Source organism: Portunus trituberculatus, chromosome 44 (assembly GCF_017591435.1).
Source record: "Portunus trituberculatus isolate SZX2019 chromosome 44, ASM1759143v1, whole genome shotgun sequence".
Lineage (NCBI taxonomy): Eukaryota > Metazoa > Arthropoda > Malacostraca > Decapoda > Portunidae > Portunus > Portunus trituberculatus.
In genome coordinates this window covers 14,258,965-14,271,089 of record NC_059298.1, presented here as the reverse complement: position 1 = coordinate 14,271,089, position 12,125 = coordinate 14,258,965, and the positions used below count along the sequence as shown (strand labels likewise).

The following is a 12,125-nucleotide window of genomic DNA, read 5'->3' as shown; positions in this document are numbered from 1 at the left end:
TAACTCCAAAAAGACATATAAATGAGTTATTTGCTTCAATATACAAGACATTAACAAATACTAGGGTGGTGTTCAATTACATTGATAAAGTTGGTAAACCATATGGAAAGATAGAGACAAGACTTGGTATCACTGATGGAGGATGGAGATAGCCAAACAAGAGGAAACTCCAAGCTCATGAAAAGTCGGTGTTTGAGGAACACTAAAAAGTTTAGTTTTCCACTTAGGACAGCGGACATCTGAAACAGATTGAGTGAAGGGACTGTAGCAGCAGTAAGTGTGCACAAATTTAGGGAGAAGCTGAATGAAAGTAGATATGGAGACAGATCACTATGAGCTCCAGTTGATCCTTGCAATATACAACTAGGTAAATACACACACATGCACAAATTCATAAATATGTGAAAGATAAAAACAACAAATAATAAGGCATACCTGAAAAGGGTTAAGGCCACTTCTTTGTGGGGTATTGTGGGTGAACATGCACTTTCAAAGAGGAACTGCAGAAATTCAGGCCATTTGTTGTTGCCTTCATCATCAATCATATTGTGTGCTAGTTCACCAATAATATCACACAACTTTTTCCTCATGTTGGAATCTTCCTCTTGCTGGACTGATGCAAGGAGCTGTGCCCGGACCTGGGTCTGAGAATCTGGGGGTAACTAAAAGGTAACCCACATCAGTCATCAATTGTCAATATGAAGGCAATGAGAGCAACATTTCCAAAATAATCAAAGACAAGAAAGGAAAAAAATATATATAGCATATCTCCTACACAAGTCCATTTCATTAACATTCCAACACCTACATACTAAAGTCCACTTCATTAATATTCCAAATGCTACATATCTAAGTCCATTTCACTAATATTCCAATACAATTACAGTAATATCCCCAACAAAAAGAATGGCCGTGAGTCTTAAGTTATGCTTGGGAAAAAAAAAAAAAAAAAAAAAAAAAAAAAAAAAAAAAAAAAAACTTAAGTTGTAATATGCATGGAACTACAACTCAAATTGGCTCTCTCCTTGTTTTCTTTCATTAACAAAGTCAAGTTTTAACACAGCTCAATTTTTTAAATCAACGAAAACTGATTGTTCGAAAATGTACAACATATAACTACCTACAGAAGTTAGATACACTGGATGCAATGCTTTGTGTGGGAGATTTGCTGAGTACTCAGTTCTACTATAGGAAATGAACATGATGTGTCTGTACAACTATGTTTTTGTGTAAGAAAAATAACTAAGTACAGCTTTTGTTGATATGATGTGATTTTGTTCCTCCCTCTCTCACACTACACTAATGTGCATGCATCAAAGCTTACCGTTGGGAACACTTCGTCAAAGCTGGTAGTGAGGAGCCGTCGCAACAGCACAGCTGCCATTGCTCGTGCATCTTCACTCGCTGATTTATTGACAACATTAGCCAAGAGAAGTTGGAACTTGGTTTCAGAAGCAATCTGATCATAAGTATTCTGTGGAAGAGAATCCAAGAAAAATAAATAAACAGATATATTACATAATCAAGTTATATATACAGGGTGTCTTAAAATACAAGCAATCAATATCATTGCTAATAATTGTCAAAAGTAACATTCTAATTCTAAATAAAAAATTTTGAGACCATAATAAACTAATAACTATCAGTTAAAATTACTTAAAAAATAAAAAAAATTGTAAGCAAAAATTTGCAGCAAGTTCAACTTGAACATTTATCCCCAGAAATGCCACACTCATTGATAGGCACAAAAAATTCAAGCCTCAGGATCAGTAAACAACCTCCACAATAAGGAAGAAATGGAATGCCTACACCATAAACTCCCTTATTGGGTGACCAGCAAGTGCTGTAAAAACCAGAATGGTTTCCACATTCACATAATTTGAATACCCCAGATTTTAATCTTTGAGTCTCCTAGAAAACCATGTGTATAAGAACTGTCTTCAATCTACTGCTGAACTGAAAAAGGCTATTACCTACATGATCTGAGCCATCAACAACTTAAAAGTGTGAGAGCGAAAGAAAAGTTAACTCACAGGCTTTGTGTGTGTCTGCGGCACATTTTTTTATTTATTTATTTTTTTTAAGTGGGGAAAGCCAGAAAAAAAAAAAAAAAAAAAAAAGGGTGGGGGAGGGTGTGGTGTCTACTTGGTTGCCAATCCCCTTGCAAGTCTGATAGAGTCAGCCAAAAGACAGGGACAAATGTAGAGTTAGCAGTTGGAGGGATGAGAAAAACTGGCATATGCCTAAGAATACCGAACTTCATAAAAGCTGTTTTAGCAAGAGATGAGATGTGAAGTTTCCAGTTCAGATTATGAGTAAAGGACAGACCGAGGATACTCAGTGTAGAAGAGGGGGACAGTCGAGTGTCACTGAAACAGAGGGAAGGTTGTGTCGAGCTGATACATGGAGGAACTGAGTTTTTGAGGCATTGAACACTACAATAAGCCCCTGCATTTGGCGAATTAATTAGTCTGGCAAAAATACCGCCAAATGTGAATTTCACCAAGCACGTGTTCTTTATACCACATAAATTGCCTAAAAAATGCCTCAATCAGTCTTTGGTCATTGCCAAAGTCCCTCTTTTGAACCCTAAAATACCATCTTTCGAGCTGAAATAAAATCTTTTGCCTTCACAAATTAGTAAACATACAAAACAGACCAATAAACAATAAATAAAGCTAATAAAGCATAATATAAAGGCTGTAACTCCCGTTTTTCCACCTGTTTCCCTCGACTACTTTCATCCTCATTGCCACCACCATTGTCCTTAACGCCACTGATACCACCTGTTGTGCTGGTAAAGGCCATGTTGGCGGTAAATCGCCAGAATTCATTTCCACGTTAGCAGAACAGATGGTAGCACAAACAAAATGGCTGAAAGGGAATCTCACACTGCGTTCTGATAGGTTTAAAGAGAGGTCTGATGTCATCGGGGAGCCGCATGGTTCGCCGAGCGGCCGCCAAGTTTTAATTCAAATCGCCAAGCATGCACTTGGTGGCCTGTGGCCAACCGACCTCCAAAAGTGAATTTTGCCAAGTGCGGGGGCTTACTGTACTAAGTTTTCTCTGCACCAATCAGAAATCTTAGAAAGATCAGAAGTCAGGCATTCTGTGGCATCCCTGCATGATCTGTTGACTTCCTGAAGGGTTGGTCATCTCTGAAAAGATGTGGAAAGGTGTAGGGTTGCATCATCAGTGTAAGAGTGGATAGACCAAGAAGTTTAAGATTAATGAATAATAGAGTGTGGGTGACAGGACAGAACCTTGAGATACATCACTGTTAATAGACTTAGGAAAAGAACAGCGGCCATCTACTACAGTAGCAATAGAATGGTTGGAAAGGAAACTTGAGATAAAGTTGCAAAAAGAAGGATAGAAACTGTAGGAGGGCAGTTTTGAAATCAAAGCTTTGTGCCACACTCTATCAAAAGCTTTTGATATAACTCTAAAAGAGGATGACCAAGACTCAGTAAGGACAGCCAGAACATCACCAGTAGAGTGGTCTTGACGGAAGCCATACTGACGATCAGAAAGAAGCTTGTGAAGTGACAGATGTTTGAGAATCTTCCTATTGAGGATAAATTAAGGGAGGAGGGAGAGGGTGGAACAAGCCTAGAATCATACAAGGTAGAGTTGTTAGCAAAGGTTTGAGAGAAGAGTTCAGGTTTAGAGACAGATGTAATGGCAGGATGAAATATAGGAGGGAAAGATGAAAAAGTAAAGTTTTTGTCCTTAGACATTTTTGGCCAGATGCTAGAAGTCTTGGGGGCAGTCAGAGTTTGAAAGATTTTGACATTTTCTATTCATGAAGAAGTGTTTGGTAAGTTGAAGAACAGACAGCATGATTCAGGACAGAATATAAAGTGCATGAGATTCAGGTGATGGAAGGCTCAAGTACCTTTTGTGGACAATCTCTCTTATCATGTATAGCACTAGAACATACTGTGTTAAACCAAGGTTTGGAAGGTTTAAGTTGAGAAAAGTGAAGAACCAGACACTATCACCTCTCTTATACATTCAGAACACAGAGATGGGTCTCTGATAAGGAAACAATAATCATTCCATGGAGAATCAGCAAAGTACCTCCTCAGGTCACCCCAACTGGCAAAGGAAAAATGCCAGAGGCATCTCTGCTCTGGTGGATCCTGAGGAGGGATTGGAGAAATAGGACAAGATACAGATATGAGATTGTGCTCAGGAGAGCCCAATGGAAAAGATAGGGTGACAACATAAGCAGGATTAGAGATATGGAAAAGGTCAAGAATGTTGGGTGTATCTCCAGTATCTCCAAGATGATCAGGAATATGAGTAGGGTGTTGTATTAGTTGCTCTAGGTCATGAAGGATAGCAACGTTGGAGGTTAGTTCACCAGGATGGTAAGTGAAGGAAGAGGAAAGCCAATGCTGGTGGTGAACACTGAAATCTCCCAGGATGGAAATCTCTGTGAAAGGATAGAGACAGAATGTGCTCCACTTTAGAAGATAAGTAGTCAAAGAAATCTTTATAGCCAGGGGAGTTAGGGGAGAGAAAGACAGCACAGATAAATTTAAATAGAGAGAGACTTTTTGAGTCAAAACCAAATGGTGGAAAACTCAAGATTCAAGAGCGTACTGTTAAGTCATTATGTACATAGATGCAACATCCAGCTTTGGAACGAAAATGAGAATAGAGATTGGAATATACCCTCACAGGCGTACCCTTTCAGCTACAAACCTGGAATTATAGTCTTTTCTAATCTTTATAATATCAATTTCTAGAAAGTATTTCCTAGAATTTCTTGACTGCACAATACATCATGTGTGTAATTCACCACAGTCGCCTGCTGGTCACCCAACCAGCCTTCCACAACGGAGCAAGCTCAGAGCTCATAGACCAATCTTCGGGTAGGACTGAGACCACAACGTACTCCACACACTAGGAAAGCGAGGCCACAACCCCTTGAGTTACATTCTGTACCTATTTACTGCTAGGTGAACAGGGAGCTACACATAGAGAGGCTTGCCCATTTGCCTCGCCGCTTCCCGGCACTTGAACCCAGGCCCTCTTGGTTGTGAGCTGAGCGTGCTAACCACTACACTACGCGGTGTGTGTGTGTAATTCACCTCAGTCAACACACACCGGGAAAGCGACACCACAACCCCTCGAGTTACATCCCGTACCTATTTACTGCTAGGTGAACAGGGGCTACCCATTAAGAGGCTTGCCTATTTGCCTTGCCGCTTTCTGGGACTCAAACCCGGGCCCTCTTGATTGTGAGTCGAGCGTGCTAACCACTACACTACGCAGTGTGTGTGTGTGTGTGTGTGTGTGTGTGTGTGTGTGTGTGTGTGTGTGTGTGTGTGTGTGATTCACCTCGGTCGCCTACTGGTCACCCAGCCAGTCTTCTCCAATACGGAGCAAGCTCAGAGCTCATAGACCGATCTACGTGCGTGTATGTGTGTGTGTGTTTCACTGTTTGTTTGATCTGCTGCAGTCTCTGACGAGACAGCCAGACGTTACCCTATGGAACAAGCTCAGAGCTCATTATTTCCGATCTTCGGATAGGCCTGAGACCAGGCACACACCACACACTGGGACAACAAGGTCACAACTCCTCGATTTACATCCCGTACCTACTCACTGCTAGGTGAACAGGGGCTACACGTGAAAGGAGACACACCCAAATATCTCCACCCGGCCGGGGAATCGAACCCCGGTTCTCTGGCTTGTGAAGCCAGCGCTCTAACCACTGAGCTACCGGGCGTGTGTGTGTGTGTGTGTGTGTGTGTGTGTGTGTGTGTGTGTGTGTGCGTGCATTTACCTAGTTATATTGTACAGGGTTCAAGCAGGGCTCATAGTGTCCTCTCTCCATTCATCCAATTTCCTTTAGAGTTAAGCACATTATTTGCTGTAACAACTTTTCCACCGTTCTATGTGAAAAACTGTTTTCCAATATCCTTCACACACTGCCTCTTCCTAATCTTCTTTACATGTCCTCTTGTCCTTCCAGCTTCTTCGGTCACCAGCACTAGGTCTTCCTTGTCAATCTTTTCAATGCCATTTACTATCTTATACATTGTTATTAGGTCTCCTTGCTTTCTTCTATCTTGTAAGGTTGGCAGCCCCATTTCCTTCAGCCTTTAGTAGTTCTGGCACCATCTTTGTAGCTATCTTCTGAATCCATTTTAATCTTATGTCTTTTTTCAAGCTCAGCGACCACACCACTGCTGCATATTCCAACTTTGGACGTATCATGCTCATAGAAAATTTTTCCATCATATCTTTGTCCATGTATTGAATTGCTACTCTAATATTAGTCAACGTTTTATATGCTAATCCAAATATCTTACTTATGTGTTTTACGGGGTTCAGATTTTCCTGTATAACCACTCCCAGATTTTTTTCCTCTTCAGTCTTCATTATTTGTTCCTCTCCCATCAAATAGTTCCATACTGGTCTTCTCTTACTCTTTCCTAATTCCATTACGTGACATTACTTGGCACTGAACTCTAACTTCCACTTCATACTCCACTCTTAAATTTTGTTTATATCTTCCTGCAGCAGAAAACAGTCTTCTATAGTTTTGATCACACTTAGCAATTTTGCATCATCAGCAAACAAATTAATATAACTAGTTACCCCAATTTGTATGTCATTTAAAATTTTAAATATACCTGGAACATAATGGGGGATAACACTGACCCTTGTGGCACTCCACTTGTGGCACACGTGTGTGTGTGTGTTCGAGCGCTACACACCGCGTAATGTAGTGTTTAGCACACTCGACTCACAATCAAGAGGGCCAGTTTCAATTCCCGGTAAGCGGCAAGGCAAATAGGCAAGCCTCTTAATGTGTGGCCCTTTTCACCTAGCAGTAAATAGGTATGGGATGTAACTCGATGGGTTGTGGCCTCACTTTCCCGGTGTGTCTTGTGTGTTGATGTGGTCTCAGTCCTACCCAAAGATCGGTCTATGAGCTCTGAGCTCGCTCCGTAATGGGGAAGACTGGCTGGGTGACCAGCAGGCGACTGAGGTGAATTACACACACACACACACACACACACACACACACACACACACACACACACACACACACACAGTTGAAGAACAGACTTGGCATGATTCAGGACAAAATATAAAGTGCATGAGATTCAGGTGATGGAAGGCTCAAGTACCTTTTGTGGACAATCTCTCTTATCATGTATAGCACTAGAACATACTGTGTTAAACCAAGGTAGCTCAATGGTTAGAGCGCTGGCTTCACAAGCCAGAGAACCAGGGTTCGATTCCCGGCCGGGTGGAGATATTTGGGTGTGTCTCCTTTCATGTGTAGCCCGTTCACCTAGCAGTGAGTAGGTACGGGATGTAAATCGAGGAGTTGTGACTTTGTTGTCCCGGTGTGTGGTGTGTGCCTGGTCTCATGCCTATCCGAAGATCAGAAATAATGAGCTCTGAGCTCGTTCCGTAGGGTAACGTCTGGCTGTCTCATCAGAGACTGCAGCAGATCAAACAGTGAAACACACACCATGTAGTGTAGTGGTTAGCACGCTCGACTCACAATCGAGAGGCCCGGGTTCGAGTCCTGGCACGGCGAGGCAAATGGGCAAGCCTATTAATGTGTGGCCCCTGTTCACCTAGCAGTAAATAGGTACGGGATGTAACTCAAGGGGTTGTGGCCTCGCTTTCCCGGTGTGTGGAGTGTGTTGTGGTCTCAGTCCTACCCGAAGATCGGTCTATGAGCTCTGAGCTCGCTCCATAATGTGGAAGACTGGCTGGAGTGACCAGCAGGCGACCGAGGTGAAGCACACACACACACACACACAAGAGAGTTCTTGTCAAAAGTTGACACCCACAAGCTATTGTCATTAATTGACAAGGAAGGTTTATTATTCTGCATGAAATATATCGCACCATAATGGAAACAAAGTCTGATACTGTCTGACTCTCGTCTCTAGGCAGTCACAGAAGATGAATGTGCGGTGCTGGTGATTCTAGAAATCGCCAGACTGCTTGGACATGCTTTAGGTTTTTAAGGTTTTGCACTTTACTTCTAGCTGCCAAGATAGGAAACAAGTGAGAAGATACAGCAGATGTTATTACTTTATTGAATACAGACTACTGTCAGTCTGACATTTCATGAAAAGCTGGTATACCACTCAAGATGGTTCAACATGTGGTGAGGTGTTACAAGGATGAAAGTAGCCAGCCAATACCAAACCATAAATCCCATGAGGAAAGTAGAAATAATAACCCCAAGAACTGTGTGTGTGTGTGTGTGTGTGTGTGTGTGTGTGTGATTCACTGTTTGATCTGCTGCAGTCTCTGACGCGACAGCCAGACGTTACCCTACGGAACGAGCTCAGAGCTCATTATTTCCGATCTTCGGATAGGCCTGTCAGACCAGGCACACACCACACACCGGGACAACAAGGTCACAACTCCTCGATTTACATCCCGTACCTACTCACTGCTAGGTGAACAGGGGCTACACGTGAAAAGAGAGACACCCAAATATCTCCACCCGGCCGGGGAATCGAACCCCGGCCCTCTGGCTTGAGAAGCCAGCGCTCTAACCACTGAGCTACCGGTGTGTGTGTGTGTGTGTGTGTGTGTGTGTGAGAGAGAGAGAGAGAGAGATAAACAGCTGTACCACCCAAGTTAAGAGTGGGGAATAAAGCGAAAATAAAAAAATTAAATTAAAAGTAAAGATAAAACTAAGTAAACTGATAAATAAGTTCGGTGAGGCATCTTTCTGGACTCTGCACTGCAGAATGGCATTACCGTGAGAGGACACCGTAGCTCCTCATCAACCTTTGATGAACAAGAACTTGGCCATCTACCATTATTGAATGCCAGTGGAGAGAGAGAGAGAGAGAGAGAGAGAGAGAGAGAGAGAGAGAGAGAGAGAGAGAGAGAGAGAGAGAGAGAGAGAGAGAGAGAGAGAGAGAGAGCTATCGCCGCCACTGCAGGGATTCCAAGCAGTTCAAAAAGGCTGAAATTGAGGAAGGTGAGGGTGGTGGGTGGTGAAGGTGGCGGAGAGGTTCCCACTGGGCTCGCTGGCGGCGATAGGATGGCCGGGAAGGGGAGGGGTGGGGAGGTTGGGGCGGTGACTCATGTGTCAATGGACCTCACTACGTTCTTCAAGTCTTCACCGCAATTACTTCTTCAATAAAGCAAGCTTCCTATCCTTTCTTCGTAGTGTATCACGATACAAACAAAGAGAATCGATATATAACGCACTTTAAAGGTTAAAGTAGTTTTCTCGCTGGCGACGAAAGGCAAGGTTAGCCTGATGCACACACGCGAGCCGTATTATCTTGCCAAAGCATCCATCCCCACAAGACTGGACTCGGACATGATGACGGGGCTCTTCGGGGTTAACACTGCTTCAAAACTGGTTTCTCTTGTGTTAAAAAAAAATAAATAAAAAAAAAATAAGTAACGGTTCTCGCTACGCCTATCACCTGTTCCCTGTGGGAATTGTTTAGCATTCTTACATAAAATACAAAAATGTCAATAAATGTCTGATTCATCGGGAGACATCTAACCAATACCCAAATGTTAACTACCATGACAAAGTAGAGCCTACGCACTATGGCTCAGGTAAGATCCACACAGAGGAATGACAGACAGTACCGTAAAGGCAACCAAGATATTTCTTCAACACATTCGAACCCGTCACTGGAAACTTCGTCTTAGATGACCGGACACTTGGGTCTACCACCGCCACTACCACCACCACCATCACCAGCTGCTGCCGCCGCCGCCTCGTGGTCCTTCAGGCGAGACGCTACCGCCTCGGGCACACCCAGCTTTGCTTGGATGTATCTCGCAAACGCTATCTAGCCTTACAACAAGGCTTCACAAACATATGAACAAATATAAAAAAGAATACAAAATACGGAGGCAGGGATAAATATTAATTGAACAGGAAGAACAGAATATTTGTTGGAAAATGGTACGTGAAGACGTGAGGGAAGCCAGAGAAAGACGGGAGGACAAAGCAAGCTGTTGGTAGGCAACGTTTGATCAGAGAGAGAGAGAGAGAGAGAGAGAGAGAGAGGTGGTGCCACCCCACGTGAGGTTGAGATAAACGGACGGGAGACGTGGATGCCAGTGACGAGTGAGCACGCCCTTGTTCCGATATGAGAGAAATGACGTTCCCTTCCCTTCACGCTGCGGGAATTAATGCGTCTCTCAGACAACGTCCTATTAAATTCTCTACTTATCGGCAAGAAATACGAGGTCGATGATTGGATAGCCAAATTACCAAACCAGTATCACTTTTAGGTATCACCTCTAAAACTAAAACACTTTACACAACACACTCTGATGCTGTCAGGTGGACACCTGACCATACAAGATGTGAATGCATTACGTTTCCGCTACATTCCATTTAATTCGTAACAACATTCCAATTTAGTCAAGGAAATATTAATATAATTCTGCTGAAAATTAGTACTGGAGTATACCATCTGTGGAAGAGATTTTGTTAACAAACAAGTCTTGCAACAGATTATCGCTTTTTACATGACTGATCAATAATGAACAATACATCTGATTATTTTTATGAGTATTGTGTAGGAATGACACCGCAATTGTTGAATCCATGAAAATTTGGTCCAGCATCCTTGCTATAAAGCAACCAAACTCAGCCAAAACTGTGAAAACATTTTCAAAATTACGAACTGTCATAAATTTCCATAATATCCACATCTACAGTACTGTACATCAAACTATTAATTATTCTTGAATACTCTAGTCATGACAATTTCCAACTATATAAAACATTATGGAAAGTCTTATCCTCTTTACAATTTCTCTAGTAACATTTCCCTTAACAACTTAAATCAACTTGCTGATGTCAACACAAAAGAAATCTGAAAACATGCAAAGAAAACATATCATTCACCCTTGTGGTTACCATGTGGTTCAATGTCCCTGTCATGGATAAATTTACTCCCTTGAGCATGAAAATCAATCGCTACCCCTGATAACTAGACAATTATTCGATAAATATCATGAAACTGCAGCATTCCCTACAGCTCTGTATAACTTTGGACAAGTGGTTCCTTTTTTTTTTTTTATCAACAGATGGTGTGTATGCCTTACCAATCCGTTTTGAAACATTTACTGATAGTCCACAATACTATCAAGACATTAGATAACATATGATATCTTGTCAATGTGGTGACGTCACTCAGTGTCAAACTGATAAAGGACTACATCTACAGTAAACATATTTCTTTTATTCATTAAATCCTTTAATATTTTTCATACTAAGACCTTTAGGAATATGTCTCCTGCACATGGTTCTCATAACCTACAGTTCCTATAGTACGTTTAAAACTAGAATTGTTATCTCCCCAAAAAATCAAATTATGAAGAAAATCACAGTAAATGCACTTCAATCCTGACAACACTATGCGTGGGGGACACTACACCAGCGGGGCACTTGCTAAACAATACACCTTACTGACGTGCCACAGATGGATAAACCTTGACCAAAGCTCCTAGTAGGGTCGCTAAAACGTACGCACCAACGCAGAAATGTTGACTGGTGTGTGGCAGCATAAGGCAGCCAGTCCTAGCAGGACACATGTAATACCAGGAAGTCCATGTGATCTCACCACGCAGAACGGGGTGTTATTGTCACCTCCACCAATACCACCCTTCCAAGGCCCCCCATGCCGCAGCGACACACTCTAGTGATGTAAGGCAAATTGGCCTATGCGTCGCGTAAGATCTGCATGACAAAAGCTGAACGAAATGATCCCCAGTAACCCCGTAAGTTCCAGCAAGTGTTATTCAGTTTCTACCGAGGGAAACCTGCACCACGTTGGCTCTCACACGACCCACTTCGCCCTCATGCTCGCCATACACCAGTCTTTAGCCTAGGCGGGGCTCGGCACACGGCTCATATGACACTTACCTCAGCCTGCTGTCGAACTTTGTTATCTACATTTAGTAATCCTGTTAATAGTTGCTGAAATTGCTCCTGATCCCCCGCCATCTTCGCCGGACACCGCAACACATATGATTAAGTTCCAATGTTATTCTTCGATCACGCAACACCCGCACATGCTGGACTATTATATCCACCGCTAAAATTTTGTCAAATTACGATAAGATATTTCATACAAGTA

The 12,125-nt window shown here is 42.4% G+C and overlaps 1 protein-coding gene and 1 non-coding gene across 2 annotated transcripts in view; both read right to left on the bottom strand.

Annotated features, from left to right (window-relative positions):
- The window catches only part of LOC123518585 (importin-5-like), a 31,819-nt gene extending 19,755 nt beyond the window's left edge, over positions 1-12,064 (bottom strand). Inside the window, exons 1-3 of the mRNA XM_045279470.1 lie at positions 11,912-12,064; positions 1,325-1,474; positions 436-662 (exon numbers count right to left, since the gene is read on the bottom strand). Of these exons, the coding sequence (XP_045135405.1) occupies positions 436-662; positions 1,325-1,474; positions 11,912-11,992 (458 nt within the window). The 5' untranslated portion in view covers positions 11,993-12,064. The remainder of the gene's footprint in view (positions 1-435; positions 663-1,324; positions 1,475-11,911) is intronic.
- Trnae-cuc lies at positions 8,497-8,571 on the bottom strand. Its single transcript has one exon. It is a non-coding gene; the product is annotated as a tRNA-Glu (tRNA).
- Positions 12,065-12,125: the final 61 nt, after the last annotated feature.